The sequence below is a fragment of the Pongo abelii genome, chromosome 21 (genome assembly GCF_028885655.2).
Source record: "Pongo abelii isolate AG06213 chromosome 21, NHGRI_mPonAbe1-v2.0_pri, whole genome shotgun sequence".
In the NCBI taxonomy this organism is placed as follows: Eukaryota; Metazoa; Chordata; class Mammalia; order Primates; family Hominidae; genus Pongo; species Pongo abelii.
In genome coordinates, this window is record NC_072006.2 from 58,943,583 (window position 1) to 58,970,965 (window position 27,383).

Sequence of the window (27,383 nt, forward strand, 5' to 3'; positions counted from 1 at the left end):
GTGTGTGTTGTGTGTGTGTGTGTGCACATGCCCACTAGATGTAGTTCTGAGGTAGAGACAGAGATCGTTGCTTTAAAATTTGATTGTCCTTTGACCCATACAATTATGACCCTGGCTGCTCTGGGAATGGTCACTTGCTTCTCCTGAGCGGGGGTGTTCAGTTGCTGATTTCCTAAACCAATTTCCTAAATGGGTAATTGTGTTCTGACTCATACAGTTCCCCGTACATTTCCTGACTATTTCAGGTGGCTGTCTCTTCCTCTTTGCCCTTAATGGATATGTAATGAAGTCACATGTTTCAAAGTCGTTGCTGTGTTTCAGGCTGGGATGGACTACTCTTACATAATGTCTCACTAGAAAGTCAGAATAAAGTTGGCACACGTGCTCTACCTCCACCTCAATTTCTAACCATGTTGAAAAGAAAGAGGTCTTAAAATGAGAGGTGGCTTTCAGGGGCTAAAGATCCTCTGGTTAAAAGTGTTTAGTTAGTCATTAGTGTTTCAGATGCATTAAAAGCACAGGCTTTAGGGTTAGTTTGCTTCATTTTTTAAGCTGTGAACTTGGTTGTATGACTTCAACCTTTCGCAGTCTAGTTTCCTCATCTGTGAAAAGGTGATCATAATAATATTTATTTCACAGAGCTTTTATGAAGATCAAATGAGATAGTCTGTATAAAAATGCTGGCCGGGTGCAGTGGCTCACGCCTATAATCCCAGCACTTTGGGAGGCTGAGGCGGGCAGATCACCTGAGGTCAGGAGTTTGAGACCAGCCTGGCCAAAATGGTGAAACCCTGTCTGTACTAAAAATACAAAAAAATTAGCCGAGTGTGGTGGTGGGCGCCTGTAATTCCAGCTACTCGGGAGGCTGAAGCAGGAGAATCGCTTGAACCTGGGAGGTGGAGGTTGCAGGGAGGTGGAGGTTGCCGTGAGCTAAGATCACCATGGGTGACAGAGCAAGACTCCGTCTCAAACAACAACAACAACAATAAACTAAGCACATTATGTGGTATATGTGTGGGGACCAATGCATGTTGGCATCAGTATGATTGTTTTCATTGATTTGGCCCTTCAGTAAGTCACTGCTGGCAGCTCAAGTCTAGCTGGGTGCTGGAGAGAGAAACAGATTAAGTAGAACAACAGATAATACAGTAGAGCTTCATGCAGCATTTATGAGAACAGAGAGAAGAGAAATGTTAGTTGACACTAAGGTCAGGGCACGTTTCCTAGAGGAAGTAGACCTTGAGGAAAAAGTGAAATTTCCCTGGAGAAAAGAGGCAGAAGAGAGAGAGGAATTTGCCTTCCAGAAGCACCACACAAGTAAATTTACGGGTGAGTTGGGTCTTTCATTCATATAGTCCACTTATAATTATTGAGTTCTCACTATGTGAGGGTTCTGTGTTTGACTCCGGGAACACAATGATGAGCAGAGCAAAAACAAAACAAAGCAAAACAAAAACTATTCCTGCCCTATGTAACTCTCACTTTTCAGGCAAGATGGGCGTGAAACCAATAACCAATAGGAAAGGTGTAGGACATCATTGGATGGTGTAGCCTTGAGACTGACTAGGTGTTAGGATGGGAGGTGTCCAGTAGGGCCTCAGTGGGTGACTGAGATTTAAACTGAGACCCATGTGAGAATGGGAGTGAGGTAAGGAGAGATAGAGAAGGCCCTGTGCCAGGAGAACCATGGTGTCTTCTGGGAACTGAACAAAGTCCACTGTGGCTGAGACATAGAGCACATGGGAAAGGTATAGAGAGGACAGTGGTGAGATAGCGTGGGCAAGACCACAGGGGGTCTTGGTGGTCATTCTAAGGATGCAGGCTTTTGTCCCAAGTGCAATGGGAAGTCATTGAAGTGTTCTGTTTATGCATAGTAATATTTCAAGACTTAAGTTTTGAAAAAAAAAATCTGCAATGTGCAGCATGCATTAATGGGGATTAAAATGGAAGTGGAAAGACCAATAAGTAGTTGTGACAAGATGATAGTGACTTGAATTGGGGTAGTGGCAAAAAAGAAAAATAAACAAACAAATCAACAGTTGTATCTGGCGAGTCCTGAGGCACTTGGTGTAGTTGGAGAATAAGATACATGGTGCTGAGTCACTGATGTAATTGGTTTGGGCACTTTTTGAGGAGCAGTGGTGTGACATTTCATGCTAAGAAATTTGCATTTATACTATGAAAAGGGCTGATGGGGATTAAGAAGCAGAGAAATGAAATAATCAGATTAGTGTTGTGCATGGAGGATATTTATTTCTTTTCCCACCTACTTCTTGAGCTAAGCATTTATTGAATTTAGAGTAATAGACAAGAGAAACGGAACAACATCATTGCAGGCAAAGATTGATGGAAAGCGGATTCTTTTGTATAACAGCACAAAAGAGATATATGAAAGGGAGGTTAAACTTGTCAGTGTGAAAAGCTATTGATCTTGTAAATACTTACCCTGAAGCCACCTAAGCCTTCGCTCAGGCATGACCCAAATATTCCAAACCTCCAATGCAGCTGAGGATGCGGATGTAACTGGATGAGAGATGGCCACTGTGGAAACATAATGAGCCAAGACACTTTGTGGGAAGGGAGGGGTTTACAAAAGTGTTAAAGGAGCCAAGGGATTATGGGAGAGAGGAAGGAGAGAGAGAACGTCTAGTGGGGATGGCTTTCCTCCCTGCTAGGAAGAAGGCGCCACTGGGTAGTGTTCTCAGAGCCTAAAACAGAGGCCCCGTAACCATTGAGGAACTAGGAGTAAGTTAGAGACAGTGGGAAAATATTTGGAAAACCAAATTCATTATGTACTTTCTATGATTTGGACCTCAAGTCAGGGGTCGTTTCTGAGACTCTTGACACTCTATCTCTGACTGGTCAAGAGTGAAATAATCTAGTTATGAATTGGACCACTCTTCCTTCCCTTCCCTTCCTTGGGCTGATGTATTTAAGACACTTACATGGGGAATACTCTGAAGGGATGGAATATTTGGAGGCTTTTGCAGACGGCTGAGAAAGAAGTCTGTCCACAGAGACCGACATAGACATAAGAACTATTGATCAAGTGGAGTCTTTGGGAGGATTTAAAAAACTAAAGAAAAAAGAAAAACCAAAATGTTCTACCTCTATAAAGTTTTAAGCCTGTTCCACTTAATACGCTTCAGAAAATTTAATAAGGAAAGATAATTTGTTAACCATCCTTGCTGTGTGTTACAGATAATACTAAACTCACTTAAATACATCTTAGCTTTCAGACGTAGATACTTTTTCAACAGGTTGTGCCCAGCTGTGCTGTGCCGTACTGATTTCTGGGCCTCACTTTTGGTGTTATGTACTGGAGACATTCATTCAGGGAGTGTGTCAAACTTCTAATTGTTCATTTTCAGGTTACAGAACTCAACAATGTGAAGAACGTAGCTCGATTGCCAAAAAGCACCAAGAAACATGCCATAGGGATTTATTTCAATGACGATACCTCCAAGACTTTTGCTTGCGAATCAGGTTTGTCTCAGGCAGGGCTGGGGGGCTTTTGCTTTTGGATTCTGAATGGATGCTGGGCACATAGTTTAATCTTTTGGACATTTCCACAGATCTTGAGGCCGATGAGTGGTGCAAAGTACTCCAGATGGAGTGTGTAGGAACACGGATCAATGACATCAGCCTTGGAGAGCCTGACTTACTGGCCACTGGGGTTGAGAGAGAACAGAGTGGTATGTAAAGAAAATTCTCTCCTCTCTCTTTCAAAGCTGCTTCTGTCTCCGTATAATAAAACATAAGACATCTTCATTATGTAAACTTTTTGGGGTATAAAAATATATAAAGAAATAAGTAAAATAACCTTTTATCTATTCCACAACCTGTGTTAACATTTCAGTGTATTTTTTTCTAATTTTTTTTTTCCAATTCATAACATGAATGTATCTACTTTAATAATATCAGTTAGAAATTTTGGGGAACCTGCTATGTGCCAGTTTGGTGGAAGATGCTTTACTCATCTCAGATTATTTATTATACATTTCATAGCAGCCCTATGGTGTAGGTATAATTACTTCCTACATTTTGCAGATGAGGAAACTAAAATTTAGAGGACGTAAAGACCTTCCTTCAATTCCGTTAGCTCACTAGTGTTTGATTCTAGATGATACTGTTGGACCTATATTTACAGTTTACAGATTTTAAAATGTCATGGGCATTTTTTGGTCATGCCTTTTTCACTTAAAATGTTATCAACAGCTTTCCAATGTTTTCAGTATAATTAAAACTCTATGACTATTTCACCAAATTTAAACCCATCTAAAATCTGTAATTAAAAATATATATATTTTATTGAAACACTTGAGCCAACTCTGAGCTCAGCACTCAATCTGGGAATCAATAATTTAAAATAATAATGACCAAAATATTCATGAACACTTCAGCAAAAATCAATGTTGGTTTACAGAACAAACCTGGGTGTGAGGAATCATTTCTTTGTCTCCTAACAGCTGAGCCTAGGGACCGGGTAGATCAGATCACAGAGTTCTGCTGTAGGCTGACTTGATCTGTGAGGGCATATCACCATGCAAAGGTCTGTGGGTCATCTGGTTTGATTATGGACATGGCAGAGATGGAATTGTACTGACTTTTTCTGTAGGTGCACACTCCAATGTTAGTAAAAAAATGCTGTCCCTCCCAATTGGAACTATGTCTTCATGACACATTTACAATCTGTGACTGTTTTGGATGCACCATATCTACCATAACCCATCTCCACGGAAATGTTATTGACCAAGACCTAGAAGCGCTGGGTAATTCAGAGGAGCCTCTTTGTAGATTGGAAAACTGAGCTACAGAGAGGTTAAGTCATTGATGGGGTTACACAACCAATCCCCAGGCTCCTCCTTCTCTGGTTCACTAAATCAGGACACCCCAGGCAGAGAGGATACCTAGGAGCAAAGCATAAAGAAAACCTGTCAGGTTTTGATTATGATTCATTTTTTCACCTAGAGTGCTCAGATCAGCACTTTTCACAAATTTGTGTTTGGGAAGCAGCATCCTGACAGCACCGCAATCTGAATTTAAAAATTGGCGGTGCCTAGGAGATACCTTTCCCACAGCAGCTTTCTGTGCCTCAGTTTCCTCTTCTGTTAAATGGAAATAATAGCTCTGGTCTACAGGTATCGGGGATTGTTATAAATTCAGCTGTGTCCTCTCAGGCCCTTTACAATGTTAATTAGTATGACTTCAAATGATTGTAATTAAAATGGTCACTCCACCACTATTGCTATTACTCTTTTTAAATTTTTATTATTATTTTTTCCCTACCTCTCCCCTGTTGTTATTCTTGAGTGAGGTAGGACTTAAAGAACTTCTAAGCACATAGATTGATAATGATCTCTCTTACTTTTTACTTAATATAGACAGTCTTTCTTACTTGGAACTTTCAAGGGGGAATATGCTCAATTAGAATACATTTTTAAATATGGTTACTAGAAATCAACGAATATTTGTTTATTGGGAGTATGAAATAATTAAACATTTTGAATAGTAGATGGCAGAACACATTTCATGAACACAATCTCAGCATTACTATTTACTAAATTCAACTAAAATCTATGAAAATTCAAGTGACTATCTTATCATAAAACAATGTATTTAGAATACCACTAATATAAAATTGTTAATGCCACATTGTCGTATGTAGGCAATCTACCATAATGATGCATAGGTGGAAATATATTTGCTATAGTAATATTTTTGTTCATTTTTCACTGGAAGACTTTGACTCAAAAACTTTTTAATGAATTTTCCAGAAATATAACAGAAATATGGTGACTGTATCTGCAGGGATGAAAATTAGGTTAAAGTAATCAGCCAAGCAGTTTATGTAGAATAATTTTGGTTGCATTTTAGCAATCATCCAAATATGCAATGAATATTTCTTTCCAGTATTTGGCTAAAGAAAGTTCTTTGTTAAAACTACTTCAAATATATGCATTGGCATTTTCCCAAATTGTTGGCCAGTTAAGCGCATAGTATTACTGTGGAGTTTTGTTTAAATGATTGAAATACAGTTTTATTCATTTAGTTATAGAAATTACAAGTTGATCAATATAACTTTAATAACATGAAACCATGACATAATTGTTTTGCACCTGCATCTTTTATGAGCACAAAAGTGTGGATCCAGTTAATGTGTTCTTGGCAGGAAAAAAAAATTGCTTTTAATGGTTTTATTGCTTTAGTCTTTTATTGGCATACACATTTTTATTATGCAAATTTAAAAATTCTAAAAATGGTCTTTGCTCATGTAAATAGTGCTTAGTGTATGTTGACAGTCAGGCTGTATCATTATTATGTTATTTAATAGGATCTGCATTTAAGAAATTATTTTCTGGGACTGTTAATTAATGGGAAAGGTTTATCTTTCTGAATATGCAACCAAAATCTAGAATGTGAACTTGAATTGTTTTTAAATGCCTCTATGTTCCTACAATGTCTTTGATGTTTTATTCCTGGGGATTTTAGACTAACCTTTTGTTTTTCTCCCAGAGAGATTCAATGTGTATTTGATGCCATCTCCTAACTTAGATGTACATGGCGAATGTGCCTTGCAGATTACATATGAGTATATCTGTCTTTGGGACGTCCAGAATCCCAGAGTCAAACTCATCTCTTGGCCGCTAAGTGCCCTGCGGCGGTATGGACGTGATACTACGTGGTTCACTTTTGAGGCAGGGAGGTGAGTTTAATGACTTTTAATGACTATTTTTCTGGTTTTTTTGTGTGTGTGTTCATTTTTACCATGCTCGCATCATATGAGGCGGTAGGTTTACATATGAGATCCAACTGAAGTACACTTGAGGAAATTCATAGAGTTGCGATTACATAATGTGAGGAGTCTTGTAAAATATTTATATACTCAACATGGCTTTTCTCCCCTGTGGAAGATTCTGATGTTTCACACACATGATCCAAATTTTCATTACACAGTTTAATTCCATACCACAAACTGAAGTTGATCCAGGTAAAAATGTTATCAAAGTACCATTTCCTGGGTCAAGCTGAACAGAGGCCAGCTTCTTGATTTTGGAAAACTTCCATATTATTATTTCACATATGTTTCCTCATCTGAGCTAACTGTGGTAGATTATTAATATGAGGGGCCATGGAGTTTTTACCAGCTGCAATTTCTTGAGTTCCATCTATTTGGCTTACAGTGTAAGGATTCCCATGAATACTGAAAGAGATTAAAGCTAAAACTTGCTCTTTGTGATACCTACTAAGCACTTTCCGGGTTTTCTCTTTTTCCTCTTGGGGGTTAATCTGGGAGAGATAAAATAGTGCCAATAATGTATGGATTGGTTGCTACCTACAAAAAGATTCCTTTCACCATAATCCTATTTTCCTTGCCCTTCACTTTTCCCTCAGAATTTAGGCTTCATTTGGGAACACTGCAGATTTTTTTTTTTTTTTTTTTTTTTTTTGAGATGGAGTCTCGCTCTGTCGCCCAGGCTGGAGTGCAGGTGGCACAATCTCAGCTCACTGCAAGCTCCACCTCCCGGGTTCACGCCATTCTCCTGCCTCAGCCTCCCGAGTAGCTGGGACTACAGGCGCCCACCACCATGCCCGGCTAATTTTTTTGTATTTTTAGTAGAGATGGGGTTTCACCACGTTAGCCAGGATGGTCTCCATCTCCTGACCTCACGCCTCGGCCTTCCAAAGTGCTGAGATTACAGGCGTGAGCCACCACGCCCGGCCAGATAAATTTTCTATTTTAGAATTTTAAATGCCTAAATTTTAAGAAATATAAGTTCTTCTGTATATGGCCTGACATTACACTCAAATTGAAAACCATTAACTTGTGATGTTAAATAAAAATTGCTTGTAAAAGCAGACAGTTATTCCCGACAGGAATATGACTCTTGATATAAGTAAAGTAAAAACTGAAGTTCTAAATACCCCAATCCATGTAAATGGATAACAGTAGTGGTCCCCTCTAACTAATCTGTTAATTCCATTTTAATGAACAAAGCCCAATTATTTAAAATTTACATTTTACCTGTAGTCCCAGCTACTCAGGAGGCTGAGGCAGGAGAATGGCGTGAACCTGGGAGATGGAGCTTGCAGTGGGCTGAGATCGCTCACTGCACTCCAGCCTGGGCGACAGAGCGAGACTCCATCTCCCCCCCCCAAAAATTTACATTTTAAATAATCAAAGCCCAATTATTTAAAATTTACATTTCAGAAATATGATCAGTTTGATGTTCTTACAACTGTCTGGAAAGTTTTTTACTTTATACTTTTCATACAGCTCTTTTCTGGTCTATTTTATTTTTAAGTACCTAGAAACAAGTTGGTGAATCTTTCAGACTATAAAAGTTATCACAAAAAAATAAACCTTTAATGTTGAGAGCAATGTTCTTATTTTGTGAGAATTAGTTATTTATTCTTCTTATAAGAAAATCCCAGGCCAGGACAGTGGCTTATGCCTGTAATCCAAGCACTTCGGGAGGCCAACACAGGAGGATTGCTTGAGCCCAGGAGTTTGAGAGCAGGCTGGGAAACATAGGGAGACCCCATCTCTCCAAAATTTTTCTATTATAAAAACACATGCACATGTATGTTCATCACAGCACTATTCAGAATAACAAAGACATGGAATCAACCCGAATGCTCATCAATGATAGACTGGATAAAGAAAATGTAGTACATATATACCATGGAACACTATGCAGCCATAAAAAGGAATGAATCATGTCCTTTGCAGGGACATGGATTGAGCTGGAGGCCTAATTCCTTAGCAAACCAATATAGGGACAGAAAACCAAATATTGCATGTTCTCACTTATAAGTGGGAGTTAAATCATGAGAACATATGGATACATAGAAGGGAACAACACATATGGGGCATATCTGAGGGTGGAGGATGGGGAAGGGAGAGGATCAGGAAAAATAAATAATGGATACTAAGCTTAATACCTGCATGATGAAATAATGTGTACAATAAGTAACCATGACACAAATTTACCTATGTAACAAACCTGTACATCCTGCACATGTACCCATGAACTTAAAAGTTTAAAAAAAAAGAAAATAAGAATACCTATTCATTACTGGATATATTGTAGAAAAAATAAAAGCTAATTTAATTTAAAAAAAAATAGCCAGGCATAGTGGCACACACTTCTCAGCTACTCCAGAGACTGAGGTGGGAGGATCACTTGAGCCTGGGAGGTCGAGGCTACAGTGAACTATGATCTTGCCACTACACTCCAGCCTGGGGCGACAGAGTGAGACCTTGTCTCAAGAAAAGAAAACAACAACAAAAGAAAATCCCTATAGAAAATGAATAATTTTTTTGGTAAGGTTGGTATATTTTTCCCTTTGGGTCTCAGAAATTATTTATGCATTAACAATAACCAGTGAAATCTAAGTATTGAAAATGTTTTATAATATAAATAGACTTTTCTATGACTGTACATCTCATATCATCTCCATTCATATTTCATATTGATGTGTAAGAGAATTCTGCATTGATCAAGACTCTTTGGATCTGTTTTGGGCAGTACTTATTCAATTATTAATATTTTAAAATCTTTTTTTATTTACCATTTACAGGAAATAGTAGTAGAAAAAGAGTATAGCTTTTTATGGTAGTGTTTGAGGACCAAAACCTTAGTTTATTAGTATCTATATCTATTTTAAACTTGAAAACATGTTATCTTATTTAATTTTCCAGGTATAAAATGAACACTATACATATCCTGCAAATGTTTAATTTATTCGTATTGAAATCTAATAGAACTGCTAAGGATTTAGGTGATTACTTAAAAGACCTTGACATTTCTCCTAAGTGCTGTAGGAAACCATAGAGACTTGGAGACTGGTATGTTTGAGTCTCTGTGTGTGTATGAGATGTGTGTATATGGGGTGTGTGTGTATGTGATGTAATTGTGTTAATAGTTTATAAGGGGCTGGGCGTGGTGGCTCATGCCTGTAATCCCAGCACTTTGGGAGGCTGAGGCAGGCAGATCATGAGGTCAGGAGATCGAGACCATCCTGGCTAACACGGTGAAACCCCATCTCTACTAAAAATACAAAAAATTAGCCGGGCATGGTAGTGGGCGCCTGTAGTCCCACCTACTCGGGAGGCTGAGGCAGGAGAATGGCGCGAACCTGGGAGGCTGAGCTTGCAGTGAGCTGAGATCGTGCCACTACACTCCAGCCTGGGTGACAGAGCGAGACTCCATTAAAAAAAAAAAAAGTTTATAAAGGTCACTTTGACCACACTGTGGACAGTAGGATAGAGGAGATAGGTATGGATGTGGGAGATGTTGAACCAGCTCAAGTGAAACAACGGTGGATGAAAAGATATATTGGTGACAAATTCCAGAACTATTTCAATGGTCTTTACCAACATGCTGACTTGGAAGATAGAAGTGTTTTATTCCATGACTTTGATGACCCCTTTATGGTCCATCCATTTGCTTATTTCATCCAAGAACTCCATTGGTTAGATGATTATAATATTCACAACCCAGGCCACTCAATGTTATATCTCCAATATTGTAGGGACATAGAATATTTATTGATTTTGAATAGCATTATTTCTTATGCATTGGTCATGTTTTGCAGGGCTGGTGCAAACTTGAGATTGAATGGTCAGAAATGAAAGTGTGGGAGTTGTATGCTTAGCTTCTTACTTCTCAAACAGCACGGTGTAGTATACAAAGTACTGATTCAGAATTTAGAGAGACCCTGGATAATCTCTATTTTTTGCTAGCTGCTAACCTTGGACAAAGTTCTTAACTTTCCTTGTAAGTTGATTGGAGTAATAACTTTCTTGCAGCTTTGTCGTAGGTAAAGGCAGAAATGCATGTAGATGACCTGGAAGGATGCTGGGCTTCTCCTAAATAGTATCTTTGGTATTCTATTATGATTACTTTTGGAGCAGAACTTAGGCTTACAGGATAGTGTCAAATGCAAGGCAAAATTACTATTTTATATTTTGCCTGAAACTCAAATAAAGGTAAATTTTTATAGTTACCATCAAGATGCTCAGGATAATAAGATCATTCGTTTTCCACACCAAGCGTGAAGGTTTCATGTCTGCCTTGCTTTATTAGTGAAGATAATTTTTTCCTTGGCTATTTTTGGATATGTTGAAACAAAGCAGTTTTATATTAACCAATATAATTTTCCCCTTCTCTCACATCGAGAAGTGAGCAGAAGTTGTCTGTCTAAGCAAGTAGTTTTCACATATCCAACATGCATCTGCAAAACCTTAACAATATCCTCTAGAACACAGGGAATCTTTCTTGGACAAAGTTCTGCTCATGTTCAGCCTCTCTCTTAGAACTAGAACTGAGCGTTATTCCTGCTCAGTGGCCCCGTTTCACCCCACCAAAGCTGACAGTGGGGCATGTGTAACAGACTGAACTGGAAGTTGGAGGAAATGAAGTAAAATTGCAGTTCTATCACATACTAGCTGTGGGAACGTGGATATGTCACTTAACTCACCGAGCTTTTTTTCATTGCCACCTGTAAATTGGGAACACATATATTACTTATCTCACAAGATTGCTGTGAAGATTAAATAAAGGCACATGTAAAGACACCTGGAATAGTGCCTGGATGTAGTAGGCAGCTGTATCCACCCAAACTAGTACTGAAAAGAAACTCATTGACTTCCATAAACTCAAAGTCTGAGGAGTAAAGATGGCTTCAGGCTTGGCTTGGCTCAATGTCCAAATGATATTCCCAGGTTTTATTTGACAGTTCTGTTTATTCTAAAATAGCTTCATTCTAGCTCCATATGGTGACTTTCAGAAGCTTTGAGATCTCCCCACACTATCTCAGTAAAAGAGAGATATATTACTACTCTCTGCTGTCATTATATATACTATGTGTCAAGCACTGCACTTAACACAAAGCTCACAGAGTACAAATGCAATGAAGATGGTTCACTGAAGGCAGGAAGAGGGTACTGTTGCCATCAGAAGAGGAGTGGAGGTGAGGCTTTTAAAAACTAACAAAATATGTACAATATAGCATTTAATAATTGCTCAAAACAAATAAGGTCAAGAGGCTATTTGAGTGTAATTGACATTTGCATTCACAATAGTGCCGATTTCCAGAGCAGTGGTTCTTAGCTAGAGGTGATTTTGCTCCTAGGGGACATTTGATAATGTCTGGAGACATTTTTGATTGTCACAGCCTGGGCAGGGGGTGTTACTGGCATCTAGTCCATAAAAGGGCCAGAGATGCTGCTACAGTGCACCGAATAGTCCTCAACAACAAAGGATTATCGGGTCTAATCACGTGGTCGAGAAACCCTACTCTAGCAGGTGTATGAGCCATTGAAAATCATCACTACCATTTATTGAGCCCTTACTACATGAAAGCCTCTGTGCTAAGAGGCTTATTACCTCATTTGAGCTACTCATTATCATATAAACTAGGGGATACAGTTATTTCCCTCTTAAAATGAAACCTGGGCAATGGCAAGAGGTCCAAAGACACAAAGCTGATAAATTCAGGACTCACGCTCAGATCTTTTACTTCCAAACTCCATAGATTTCTAAGAAGGCTCACCTTCTACTGGAGGTTAGCCTAGTTCTTAGTTAACTTCTGCAGAGCTAAGGGAGAGAAAGCGTGCTTACATAACCAAAGCTTGCTAAATCCATTTTGGATGATCTTGTGAGCATATTATCCTTTCCCACTGAAGCTGCCTCAATATGAGGAAGGCATCTGTCAATAAGCCACAGACTTGCAAAGATGCTGGTGATGTAAATATGCCTCCTGGGCTGCACACTGGAGTATAAATGTTCTTAGTTTGACTTGACTTTTTGGAACCCCCTGTATGTTCTCTTAGTTTGGAGTGTAGGCACATACATCTTTCCGGGTCAGCACTATGTGGATCATAGGTCATTAGGGTCTTCTGCACACTGTTTTTCTCCTTCTCCTGGTATCATAAAATCTGACCATAGTCTCTATTTTTTGAGGAAATTCAGAATTGGAATATAACATTTTTTAATAAGATGAAATTGCACAATTAATTACCCTTGGAGACAGAGAATAATTAGTTTATCTTGGGGGCTAAGAGACATATTGCTTATTTTGTTTGAAGTTTTCTTAGTCTTTTGTTTGTTTCTTTCCACTTCAAAGCCCTGAAACCTCACGGCACATCAGACTGGCAGGGGCACTAATTTTTTATGGGAAGATCCAATTGACATGAAGTTCTAACTGCAGCAACATCTCCCTTGGAACCATTCTTGCAATGTGATTGTGTAGAGAAGAGTGGCAGGTGTCCAGTCCCTTTCTCTGTTAACTGTACAGCTTGCTGCTGAGTTAGCATGCTTCAATGTCAGACTTGCCTTACCTCCTGACTGATTTAAATTAATACCCTGGGTTTTGCACCTGCAGGAGCTCGAGAAGCTCAGGTGACATTTGGCAGAATGTACTAAATAATTACCACACATGAGTGCCTTTCTTTACCAGCTGGAGAGAGTCTCTCTTGTGCTTTTGACATCGTTTTAAGAGAAACTTTTAGGTATGCCAAAAATATGTGAAAATCCAAATTGCATATACAAATACTTTTCCTTAAATGGAGTTCACAAGTGGTTTTTGAAAAAGATTTTTATTTATTTGGATATAATAAAGGCATCTGAACAGCTTTAGAAAATAATTTTTTGCATATTTCACCCTAAAACCAGCTTAATTGGTGAAATAACTTTTCATTCAAGAAAAAAATTGTTTCCTCCTTTAATTGGTGAGTTTACAGGTAAAATGACAATTGTTTTGATAGCTTATGTATATTTTCTATTTATTTGAATATCTGAAATGTGTGTCTTTGAATATTTGAAAGCTACATACTCCCAATTTATCTTCTTAGATAGCTTCTTAGTAATCTCTCATTTCTGAATGTTTTACAGAGCATACACTTACCCTTATTGAAGAATTTAAAGCAAGTAAGCAATCCAGTATACTGAGCTCCCCCAACTATGTTGAGTATAACAATTAGAATACAAATGTGCTGGATCTAACACAAGTTTGCTCAGAGAAGTAAAATCCTCTTCTTTTGTAAGAAAAAGGGAACAAACATTGTGACATTTAAATGGCCACTTGTTATTCATTAGCATTTTCCTCAAAAATAATTTTAATTACAAAGATAATGCATACATTATAAATATTCCAATAGTAGAGGCATGTATGAAATCAGAAGGAAGCATTCTCTTTTCTACTCCACAGAGTAACCTCTTTAATAATCATCTTAATAGATGTTTCATTATTGCATGTCTACTGCCTACCACATAGTGTGCTAAGTGAGAGGTATGAAGACAAGCAAGACAAGGCCACCATTCTAAGAAGCTTAGCTAGATCCTGTCCACCTCTGAGCTTCTGTGATTTTATTAAATAGCATGCGAAATTCTTGAAAGAAAGGATGACTTTTTTCTGACCTTTGAGGCAAAATTAGGCACTCAGCAACATACCTTGTCTGTGGCCATCTTTAATGTAGGTGATGGCCCATTGGTGTTTGTGATTACTTTATATGAGATGGTATTTTGGAATTCTAGAAAGGACTAGTAAAAATGAATCATTCCTTCCTTTATGCAATATTCACCTAGTGCACCCTAACGCCTGGTGTGGTTTTAAGCACTGCAGATGTAGCAGTGAAAACAACATATAACTTACTCAACAGAAGAGAGAGACATAGACAATGACTAACATTTTAAAAGGTAAAATAGATGTTAGATTGAGTCCCACAGTGAAAAATAAAGTAGGGAAGGATGATAGACAGTGCCAAAGAAGGGGTGCAGTTTTAAAGAAAGTGAGCAGGACTGGCTTTACTGAGTACGTAATCTTAAGAGGTGAGAGTGTGAGCCATGTAAGAATCTGGGGGAAGAGCATTCCTTCCAGAAGGAAGATGGAAGAAGATGCTGAAAAGGAAGCATTCAAAGAAGAGCCAGGAGGTTGATGTGTCTGAACAGAATCAATGGATGGGAAGCCACATGACGCAGGTGGAGATGCAGCAGGGTCAGGCCATGTGGAGCTTGAATGTGGTTGTGAATAATTTGGCTTTTAGTCTTAGTCTGATGGGGAGCCCTCAGGGGCTGTGTAGAGTTGGACAACTACAGAGTTTGAGCAAGTCCCCAAGATGGCTCTCACTTCTGACACCAACTGCAAATTCATGGGTTTCTAAAGCTACCCTAAGATTTGGTAAGTCACTAAAATGACTTCCAGAACTCACCAAAAGCTATTAAACACAGAGTTATGGTTTATCACAACAGGGCATATAGATTGAAATCAAGCAAGCAAAGAAGCACATGGGAGGACGGAGTCCAGAGAAGTACCAAATGTGGAGCTTCTGTTATCTTCTCCCTGTGGAATCTGGGCATGCTGCTTTCCTCCTACCTACATGTGACATTACACATGGAGCATTGCCTACCTAGATGCCCCTAAGCCACCACTCGCAAAGATTTTACTGGGCTCCATTATGTACGTGTGATTGATTGATTGATTGGTGGATCTCAGTCTCCAGGCTGACTGATATCACATGACCTGAAGCCATTATCTTGAGTCATATTGTTCCTATCTGTCTAGCTCAAGTTTTCCAGGCAGGCAAACATTACCTTGCAGGAGATCCTAGCAAAAGGCTATTTTTAGATGAGGTTAAATTCTTCTCTATGCTGGAGGTGTTAGGCAAAGAAGTGACATAATCTTTTTTTTCTTTAAGACTTTCTCAGGCTAAAATCAGTTACAGGGTATTGTAGTACTCATGTGAGGGACAAGAATGGCTGTAGGCATGTGGGTAACAGTGAATACAGTCTTAAATTTTGGATGACGATAGGTTTTTAAGCTAAAGCCAGAAGGATTTACTGACAGATTGGATGTGGGCTAAGAGGGAAAGGGAAGCATTAGGGACCCTCCAGGAGCAGCTAAGACTGCAGAGAAAGGGTGCAGAGTGGGCACTGGGGCTGAGGATTTTCCAGAGGTCAGTTTTGGAAACGTTAACTTCAGGGCTCATTCAGCAGTTTACCCCACTTACTAAACCGCCGTTTCATCCTGTCAGGGATTAGTAAAGCTACACATTGTGTTTGAGTTTAGAACTGTTAAAAGCACTGCTAATTCCAACCCATTTCTTATAACTGCTATTGCAGGAAGAATGTGTGAAAATGCTTTCTTCACACAAGGAGTTAGATCATATCATAAAGCAAAAATGGAAAAAAGTGATCTTCCTTTGACTTTATGCACATCATAAGTGATAAAAAACAGACACAATTAATAAACAACCACTGTCTGTTATACTAGCTTTGTTCTATGACTACAGATAGTAGTTAATTTATTCTTTTGTTTGTTGGTTGGTTTTTCCACAAACCTTCAAGTCCAGACAGTAAGTATTAGAATTTACATCTAAAAGTGATAGCAAAGGTCTCTGTGCACATTTGAGGGGACTCTGGCTGTTAGGAAACCTGTGCTAGTGATGATGAAATGGCAGGAGGAGGTCCACAGTGTGGCCCTGCACAGTCTGCACTGGGGCCTTTCTCTTCACCCTGCACACCAGCTAGTAAGCTTTATATCTCGTAAGGGGTGCTAATCTTCCAGCACAGACACTGTACCTCACTGGAGCTGGAGAAACAAAACACCCAATTTTTGCATCCTAGTTTTTCTTTAATTAAAGCTGATCCTTTTCTTAGAGGGCGATTCCTATTTCTGAATTCATATTTTCATTCTCAAAGAAGAGGTTTATTTTATTCTGTTTTCACCCACCCATGAGCCTCCACATCACTCTTTCTCCCAGCCACACACGTTCCATTCCCATACATCTTAGTCATTCTTGCTTCCCCACTGCTGTTCTGGGTTGCAGCTGCCTGCATTTCCTTCAAGGCAAATATGTGGTTGTGCCTCTCTCATGAAGTTTTCCCAAAGAGTCCTGTTCTCTTTGGCTTTGACGTTTTAAAGGGTTAAGATAGCAACAACAACAAATTCTAATTAAATGCTTATTTGATGCTGGATCCTTTGCTAAATACAAAATGCAATCTCTCACCATTCTGTGTGGTTTGGGAAACCTTGTTATTCACATTTGAAATATGAAGTCATGGAGACTTCGAGAAGTCAAGGAACTTGTCCAGGGTCGTGATTGCATCATGGGAGGGAGCTGGGATTGAGACTTCTTATCTTCCAGACATTGCTCCACATCACCTGGAGGAGGGCTCTAGGAACTAGACCTGTGTTTCCAAAAATGTGGCATGATTTTGGGCAGTAGAGGTGATGTTAAATAAATATGAGTCTCACAGTGATAGAGTCATTTTCTTTTCCATTTACTTTTTGATCTTTTTGGTTGAATAATGGAGAAACATTTCAGTTGGATGCCGCATGCCTGACACACATCTCTAAAACTTTCTAAAGTACTTGTGTTACTAAGAAGTGAGCAAACGTCTAGCTCAAATATTTGATAGCAAGAGGATGTAGCAGAGTTGATAACAATTTTTTAATGTATTTTTTTGAGATGGAGTCTCTCTCTGTTGCCCAGGCTGGAGTGCAGTAGCGTGATCTCGGCTCACTGCAATCTCCACCTCCCGGGTTCAAGCAATTCCTTGCCTCAGCCTCCCGAGTAGCTGGGATTATAGTCGCACACCGCCACGCCTGGCTAATTTTTGTATTTTTAGTAGAGATGGGGTTTCATCATCTTGGCCAGGCAGTCTTGAACTCCTGACCTTGTGATCCACCCGCCTAGGCCTCCCAAAGTGCTGGGATTACAGGCACGAGCCACCATGCACAGACTTTTAATGTATTTTTTAAGTCTGCTTTCAATTTATAACAGGGGATATTGGTTTGATACTGATGTGATGATTCGAACTTACAAAAATATATTCGTTTAAGGAAAATAAAGCAAGGTGATTAAAAATGAATCACATAGGTGGCACAAAGATTTGACAACCATCATGAAAATTGTTTGTGAATGATGGATGTCGCCAGCTGTCCCATGCTCAGAAGCCTGAGTGGCAAGTGATACATGATGTGTTATCTTACATGAATTCCCATTTCTCACCCTACCAGTCGTAGAAAGGGCTAGGAAAACAATTGCAGTAGCAGGTGGGCCAGATTCCCCGATCTCCAGCGAGCACACACACAGGGCACTCGGAGAATAGACTGCTGCTTTGTCTTAAGCTGAGATCAACCAGGCAGCAATGCCAGTGATTGGAACAGGAAAGACAACAAAGATAGTCAACCGCAGAGTGTCTTTGTCATCCCAGTCTGTACTGAAGCAACAGTTCCCTAAACTCAGACACTGCCTTGTATAGAAAACCTCTTACCAGGTACTCATTACTTGGGTTCTCCCTTGTCCTCATTTTGGTCTATTTCAATGATTTTCTCCTGGGGATATTTGTCAATGTCTGGAGACACTTTTGGTTGTCAAACTGCAGGCTACTACTGGCATCTGGTGAGTAGAGGCCAGGGATGCTGCTCAGTAAACTACAACGCCCAGGACAGCCCTAATAACAAAGCACGATCGGACCACGTCAGTGTTGCTGACTTTAGTAGAGCTGAGATCAAGTCCGTATTACAAGCTCCTTAGAAATTCCTCCCAAATTTATTCCTCACAATGAAACTCCTAGAATCTACGTGGCTAAGCCTCTTGCTTCTTCATCTCATGTCTGTGCAATTGTGTTTTCTTGTCATAGTGTTGTTGGCCTTGCTATAGCCCCAGGGGTAGGGGGAGGGGATTGTACTCCACTTGTTCAAACTGTATTTTTTTTTTTTTTTTGAGATGGAGTCTTGCTCTGTCGCCCAGGCTGGAGGGCAGTGGCGCGATCTCGGCTCACTGCAAGCTCCGCCTCCCGGGTTCAAGCGATTCTCCTGCCTCAGCCTCCCCAGCAGCTGGGACTACAGGTGCCTGCCACCATGCCCGGCTAATTGTTTGTATTTTGAGTAGAGACGGGGTTTCACCATGTTAGCCAGGATGGTCTCAATCTCCTGACCTCGTGATCCACCCACCTCGGCCTCCCTAAGTACTGGGATTACAGGCGTGAGCCACCGCACCCGGCCTCAAACTGTATTTTTAGTTCGCCTCACTTTCACAGACAAAAGTAAACATTCTGTGCTTTTTTTTTTGTTCCTTTTAATTTTATATCCCTCTTTGTCAGGTGCTTTGGATCTGCTTCTCTCAGGTTTTTGGATTCCAGATTTTCATTTTCCCAACACTGACACCCACCCCTTTTCTCAACTGTACATTTCCTTTTTTAATTGCTGCATCAGTATGGCTCATGCAACCATGATATTATTCTCAAACGTTTTGCATATGTAGATCTTGTCTCTCCAAATTAATTCTCAGCTCCTCAAAGAGAAAGCCTATGTTTACATCCTTCACAGCGGCTGTTATGCTTTGTCTCTGATAGGTGTAACAAGTACCTTATTCTTTCAATTATAAGGTAATTGTAAATGCAAAATACAACATTGATTTAATAGCTGCCTTGGCAGGAGTGGAGAAAAAGAAAAGCCTACCTTAAATATACATGCTGGCCGGGCGCGGTGGCTCATGCCTGTAGTCCCAGCACTTTGGGAGGCTGAGGTGGATGGATTACCCGAGGTCAGGAGTTCGAGACCAGCCTGGCCAAGATGGTGAAACCCCGTCTCAACTAAAAATATAAAAATTACCCAGGTGTGGTGGCAGGTGCCTGTAATCCCAGCTACTGAGGAGGCTGAGGCAGATAATTGCTTGAACCTGGAAGGTAGAAAGGTTGCAGTGAGCCGAGATGGTGCCACTGCACTCCAGCCTGGGCAACAGAGCAAGACTCTGTCTCAAAAAAAAAAAAAAAATATATATATATATATACACACACACACACACACACACACGTATACACACACACGTTGAGGTCAAAATGTGTTCTGCTTTTGGCAGTGTCCATATATTCTACACACACACACACACACACACACACACACACACACACAGAGAGACAGAGACAGAGACAGCCATGTGCACAGAACACATCTTGGAAGCAAGAAAATATGAAACTTATTGGCTTACTGATTTCAAATGTTTACTTATTCATTCTGTCTACCATGAGATAATTTATTTTAGTTTTCATAATTTCAACCCCATTAGTATTTTTCTAATAAGATATGTTGATGTGCAATGTTATGGGCAAAAGGAGAGAAAAGAGTTTCTGAAGTTGGGCACTCAGTGGTTATGAACCATAGTGTCTGGGTCTTGAATCTTCCCGGTACCCAGGACCACAGTCCCAGCACATGCACACTTGTGCTCTGTCCACTGGGGGCTCAGCCCCACAGGCTGCCCCTCTTCGCACCACCTCCTCAACATGTTGGCTTCACTTGCCTGTGTCCCACCTAAAAGCTTTATATGTGCAGTTCTGTCTGTCAAGACTGTTCTTCCTGCCTTCTTTCTCAAATCACTCCCCGCCCCAGGGTAACTCAATGAATTCTCAGTGTCAGTAAAAGTTGCTCAGGGAAGCCTGGGTCAGGTTCCCAGCTATGCCTTTCCTAGCACTGCCTTCTGCTTCACAATTCATTCTACAGTTATTTATTGAGCACCAAATGTAAACCAAGCCATGCTCTAGGCATTAGTGGAAAAGCTGTGAGTATATCAGAACAAAATCCCCATCTACAGGGAGCTTACATTCTGGTAAAGTAATGGAAGCTCTCTTTACTTGAAGATATAATTGTGTACTCTACATATCCTATTTAATACTTGCAGTAAATCTAGGTGAGAGTTCTTAGCATTACATTTGTTTACATATGAAAATGCAGATTTAGACAGGTTAGATAGCTGACAGTAGGTCACAAAGCTGGTGAGATGGCAGGCCAGCCAGGTGATCCCTGGTCAAGCTCCTGCATTCTATTATGTTGCCTTTGGTAGGTGGAAGAACGAATCGTTCCCAACATTTTCTGAGCTATTGGTTCCTTCTGGATTCTTGAATAATTGAATAATCCATGATTTGGAGTGACAGGCATTTCATTTAGGCAATTATTGAGAAATTCAAAACTATACCTGCATCTATATGGCAGCAATATTATTATATTTGAATCCTTATCTTCACAGAGGAAATTAGAAAGGCCTAACTTAAACTTTTTGTTTTTTAACTTTCTCTGGGTTTCCAATCCACTGGTTTCCATTAATGTATGGAGTGTTGGGTCACTTGGGGCCACTTTGGATACAGGAAGAGCATCCAGGGTAAAAATCAATGGGTAAAAAGAAAGGAGGAATCGGGAGCATTGGAAGTTAAAGTAGGTGGCTTTGCTATTCTGCTAAAGGGTAAACCCATTAGAACATCTTTGTTCTGTGTTGCATTTTCTCTGGAGATGAGAAGCAGACATGGCTGTAGGAGGTTATGTAAGACCATTAGCCTGTTTGATGTGCGTTTCTTTTCCCTTCCTTTTTTTGGTTTGTTTGTTTTCTTACTGCCTTGGGGAGTTAGCCCATCATATGGTTTTGATGGAGGCATGTAGTAACGTTTTAGAGTGTTGTAAAGCTGCTTATGAAACAGTTCCAAACACATCAATCAGGAGGGGTGGATAAGATAAAAGGACTTGTGGGTAGAGTATAGAAGAGACCTGATGGAAGAGCATCTGAAGGTCAGTTTGTGGTCATTAGCATCTTCATGGGTCAGGCTGTCCAATGAAGGACACATGCCTTTGAGCAATAGGAGCAAAAGTCCTAACAATTTACACCAAAGGCCTCATTTCTGTTCTATTTAGAGCTCTTAATGCATTTTGTGACTTTAATGCACAGTGGTGATTTCTTGGCCAGATCTGGTCGATTAAGGCCTTTTGACTCTCACAACTTTGAAAGAAAATGAAACAAGTTGCTGACATGTAAAATTCAGGTGACTTCATATAAAAGTCAAGAAGTCTTGCTTCTCTTAAACAATCAGAAACTGTGAGTACCTTGGACGCATATTTCCCCATTCCCGCACGTAGACACCTGACTAGGGCTGACTTCTGGATACCATGCTTAGACAGGACCTGTGTTCTCTGTTAGCTGCACTCCCTCTACCCTAGGTCATAGTGGGTTTGAGCACCTTTATGCATGCATGTTCTCTGCCTGAACTCTAATGGAATTTGAGGTTGTGTCTCCTGTTCTTTTCTGTTAGTGGTAAGTGGTGTGTGTGTGTGTGTGTGTGTGTGTGTGTGTGTGTGTGTGTTCCAGATCTTCAGGCAGAGGAGAGGGAAGTCCATGTACATTAAAGAAGAATGTTTAGTACTACAGTTGTTTTGGTTTCATTTGTTTTTGATAACAATATTTATTTAGAGATTTAAATGTCATTAAAGGAAGGTTGTAGATTTATTATGTTTCTTAAAAGTGAGCACTGGGGGCCGGGTGCGGTGACTCACGCCTGTAATCCCAGCACTTTGGGAGGCAGAGGTGGGCAGATCACGAGGTCAGGAGTTCAAGACCAGCCTGGCCAAAATGGTGAAACCCCATCTCTACTAAAAATACAAAAATTAGCTGGGCATGGTGGCACGTGCTTGTAGTCCCAGCTACTCGGGAGGCTGAGGCAGAAGAATTGCTTGAACCCCGGAGGTGGAGGTTGCGTTGAGCCAAGATCACACCACTGCACTCCAGCCTGGGCGACAGAGCGAGACTCCATCTAAACGAACAAACAAACAAACAAAAAAAAACGTGGGCATTGGGTAAGAGTGATTTTCCAAGAGTAAAATTAATTAATGGGTTATGATATAAATTAAGCTTTCCACCACTAGTATTAAAAATAAGATAGAATAGAAAATAATAGCATGTTATAGATTGATGATAGATTGAGAGGTATACTGGCTAAAAATCTAAACTACATTTCCTATGGTGGGTTGCAGTTAACAAAGACTTTGAAAGCAACTAGATTGTCCAAGCTTGAGAAACATAGCTGCAAGGTTTGGTATTAATCTGTCACACTACAAGTGTTTCTGAGTAACAGGTACCTTCATTACTTCTGGAACCAAGGTTGGCATTTAAGGAAGTAAATAAATATACAGTGACCTCTGCCCCAGGGGAAACAAGTGGCCACTTTTTTCTCTTAAAGAATTGATTAGGATTACTTCCTTCTCTTAACAAATTAATATTTCCATATTTGATGGAAAAAAGATGTATGAAAAACAAAACCTTACAGAATTGGATGCCAAGCAATAGAGTCAAGTTTGTATGGTGGCTTAAATAAGGAAGAGGTAGCAGAAAGAGTTTAAGTATTTTAAGATGTCTTCAGGGAAGAAATGGGACTTTATTGAAAATGCCTTGAATTTCAGTTTCAGATCTTCTTTGGGTTAAAATGACTTAATAATTAAAATCACATGATCAACCTCATGAGCTAGTTCTTTAGATTAGCTTATTGAAAGAGCCTTCATGTTTTTCCCTCTATTTCTTCTTCTTCTTCTTTTTTTTTTGGTGGGGGGATGGCGCCTCTGTCTATCACCCAGGCTGGAGTGCAGTGGCATGATCTTGGCTCACTGCAACCTCCGCCTCCCGCGTTCAAGCAATTCTCCCTGCCTCAGCCTCCAGAGTAGCTGGGATTACAGGTACCCCCCGCACCATGCCTGGCTAAGTTTTGCATTTTTTAGTAGAGATAGAGTTTCACCATGTTGGCCAAGCTGGTCTTGAACTCTTGACCTCAGATCAACCACCCACCTTGGCCTCCCAAAGTGCTGGGATTACAGGTGTGAGCCACCACACCCAAACTCCCTTTGTTTCTTCATACATGGCTCATATTAATAAAATTCATGAAATTTAATTCAAATTTAATGGGTTTTGGCACACTACTTAGGCCATGCCATATATATAGAAAGCTGTCATTTGGCTGTGGTACTGGGCCAACTGCAAAACATTAGATACATCTTCCTTGTTTTATTGCATTAACTGCATAGACTGGGCTAGACTAAAAAAAAATTACAGTGGTTTAGGCTGAAAATTTGCTTAGTTTCTATGCTGTGTTAAAGAGTTCTTTAGATGGGAGCAAAATTCAGGCACTGAAGCTACTGTTCAGTTTTTCAGCAAGAAATTCTGAAACGGAAGGAGTGGCATTGTGTCAGAATAATTCGGCTCTTTAAAACAAGCAAGCAAACAACCTCTTAGTTTACTGTTGGCATATGTATGTATCAAATTCAGAGCTTCCTTTAATATCCCTGCATATGATTTTGTCCAAGTTCTTTAAAAATATTTATAATAATTAAATATATCTTAGTGTAGTTTTATATATATACACACACTAAAATATATATATATAGCATATATACACACACTAAAATATATATAGCATATATATACACATACATATACTAAAATATATTTAAGTAAAAAGCATTTATTTGTTTCTTGCCTAATTGTGTGTACCAGTCTTCCCTTATTAATGAAATTTATTTCTCTTTGTTTACTTTTACCATCTGAGGTACAGATACCGTTCTTCTTAACACATGATGTTAATTATCAAAACCATACAGCTTTCCGTGAAGAACTTCTCTAATGTTCCAAATATTAATTCAGCACAGTCATGCTCATTGAAAAAAAAATTAACTGCATTTGATCCATCACATTGAATGAAAGCTGGAGTAATATTTGATCTAGGATTTTAGGAAGGAAAGAATCCTTAAAGCCATGGTCTGTAGGGAAAGAGAGAACAGAATCTAAGAGACATAGAATCTTTCTCTCTCTCTGTGCTGGCAGTTTCTGATGAGGAGCTATTCACAGACTGTACAAAGGAATACGCTTGCACAGGTATTTCTTTTTGAGAGTGGCAAGGTGAAGGGTAGGGAAGGTGAAGTATTTATTATACTGAAAATCAAGAAACAGCTTTTTTTTCTTTTAATTTCTGTTTTACTTTGTAATAAAACCATTCAGCACAGGTTAGCCTGGAGTCCCTTGGTCCCCTGCCCTTGTTAATAACAATTAATTGAACACTTTGAACATTTCAATTTTAGTTAACTTTGTTTAACAAATGTGAACAAGAATCTTAATCTCATAAAGAATAATAAACGGGCACAGCCTAATGGAGTATTCCAGGATCTTGGTGCATTGAACTTCTAGGCGCTGGATTTTCAGAAGCTGTTTTGTTTTTGTTTTCACAGGATGTGTGAGACTGGTGAAGGGTTGTTTATCTTTCAGACCCGAGACGGGGAGGCCATCTATCAGAAAGTCCACTCTGCTGCCTTGGCCATAGCCGAGCAGCACGAGCGCTTGCTACAGAGCGTGAAAAACTCGATGGTATGTTTGGAATTTCTTCCTCGTGTCCCAGTGCCTATCATTGCAGAAAGCAATTGGGTCATTTTTGTGCTGGAAAATATGGTCAGCATTATTTGAGCAGATGATTGATTCCTCTTCTCAACAGTGTATCACTTGGATTAAATGCCATTCCGGAATGCCTGATGTGGGCCGTTGGTAACACCTTGACCATGCATCCCCATTGTCTACTTTACAACTCAATCGTAGGGGTGTGTAAAATCAATTTGCATGTGTGCAGACATCTATAGACACAACCATGTGGATCATCTACCTATGGAGATATGTCTTGCTATGTCAGAAGTTATTTCAAATGTCAACAGGGGCCAGAGAGAAAAATGTAAATGAAAGAAGAGGGCTGAGGGAAACTGGAGTGAAATGTCAAAAGCCCAAGACCAGACAACTGTTGACATGAGAACATGAGATTGTGACATCCATCTAGGTAGATCCCTTGATTTTTCAAGGGAAGCCAAAGATTTGAGTCTGTATGTAATACCTGCTAGTTGGTAACTGTTGGAAATTAATTCTAGTTAAGACTCCGACACTTTGTTGGTCAAAGAGAACCTGTCTGCGGGTGAACTGCTACCCACAGCCATGCATGTGCTGTCTCTTCATAGTCATCGGTATATAAAGATGCCCAAACATAAACACATAGCACACATAAACATGCCCTCAGAACACTTACTCTTTGCTTTACTTTGTGCTAGGGACTTGGATTACATAAATAATTATGTTCATGAGGCCAGGTGCAGTGGCTCACTCTTGTAATCCCAGAACTGTAATCAGGCTGAGGCAGACTGATTGCTTGAGCCCAGAAGTTTGAGACCAGCCTGGACAACATGGGGAGACCCTGTCTCTACAAAAATACAAAAATTAGCCAGGCGTGATGGTATGTGACTGTAGTTCTGGCTACTCAAGAGGCTGAGATAGGAGAATCACTTAGCCCAGGAGGTGAAGGCTACAGTGAGCTGAGTTTGTGCCACTGCACTTCAGCCTGAGTGACAAAGTGAGACACTGCCTAAAAATTAAAAAGAAAATAAAAAAATTATGTTCATGAGTTTTTTCTTTAAGGAGGGTAAATTCATGAAATCATAAATCATAAATGAATGCACAACACTTAAATAATGCACATCATGCATTGTGGCTGCAAATGTATACATAGAGCTTCACATCTGGAAGGAAATATACAAAACAAAAAGGAATTGGGTTGGCAAGATTAGGGTAGTTTGAAACTTTATGATTGAAACATGTGGGGTGGTTGGATTTAAAGAGTGGAGGGGCAAAGCATGCCAGTAATGTGATCTGTTCCAAAACAGCCCTGGGTTATTCCCAAATGACGTCTATAGGCAGCACTCCGGGATTTTAGAGCAGGGGTCAGCAAAGCTTCCTGTAAAGAGACAGTAAATGTTTTATGCTTTGTGGACTAATATGGACTGCAAGTACTTAACTGCCCTTGTAGCACAACTGCAGCTATTGGAAAGATGTAATCAAATGAGCATGGCCATGTCTCAAAACAAACTTTATTAATGGACATTGAAATACAAATTTCATATAATTTTCACGTGTCAGGAAATATTACTCTTCTTTTGATTTTCTCTCAACCATTAAAAAATGCAGTTTTTTTTTTGTTGTTTGTTTTTTGCATATGGGTCATTCAGAAACAGTCAGCAGGCTGGATTTGGGCCGCAGGACAGAGCTTATACTTGGAAAAGAGCAAGTGCCCCCGTGAGCCAGTGCTGACGTAAGCATTTGCGAGAAACCAGGCTTGAAGACTTGTGTATGATTTCAGAGGTGGTGGAGGTGGGCATGCTGAGGAGGCCTGGAATGAATTAAGGGGTTTTGATTGTTGTTTTTATATGTCAACCTGACTGGGACACAGGGTGCCTAGATATTTGGTTAAACTTTCTTGTGAGTATGTCTCTGAGGGTGTTCCTGAGTGACAGTAACATTTGAAATGATAGATTGAGTATAGCAAATTGCCCTCTGCTATGTGAGTGGGCCTCATCCAATCTGATGGAGGCCAGAATAGAACAAAGGAGGGTAAGAGAGAATTAGTTCTCTTTGCGGTCTTGAGTTGGGACATTGGTCTCCTTTGGCCTTCAAATCCAGACCAGAAACCATCCCCATCAGCTTTCAGGCCTTCGGACTGCAGATCTTGGTGTATATATCCTATTTACTCTGTTTCTGGAAA

General features: G+C 39.8%; 1 protein-coding gene across 2 annotated transcripts in view; it reads left to right on the forward strand.

Annotated features, from left to right (window-relative positions):
- DOK5 (docking protein 5) overlaps positions 1–27,383 on the forward strand; it is a 177,822-nt gene that overhangs the window by 110,959 nt on the left and 39,480 nt on the right. For both annotated transcript variants that reach the window (XM_024239137.3, XM_054541883.1), the window contains exons 3-6: positions 3,372–3,486; positions 3,576–3,695; positions 6,517–6,706; positions 25,042–25,177. In XM_024239137.3, coding sequence (XP_024094905.1) covers positions 3,372–3,486; positions 3,576–3,695; positions 6,517–6,706; positions 25,042–25,177 — 561 coding nt within the window. The remainder of the gene's footprint in view (positions 1–3,371; positions 3,487–3,575; positions 3,696–6,516; positions 6,707–25,041; positions 25,178–27,383) is intronic.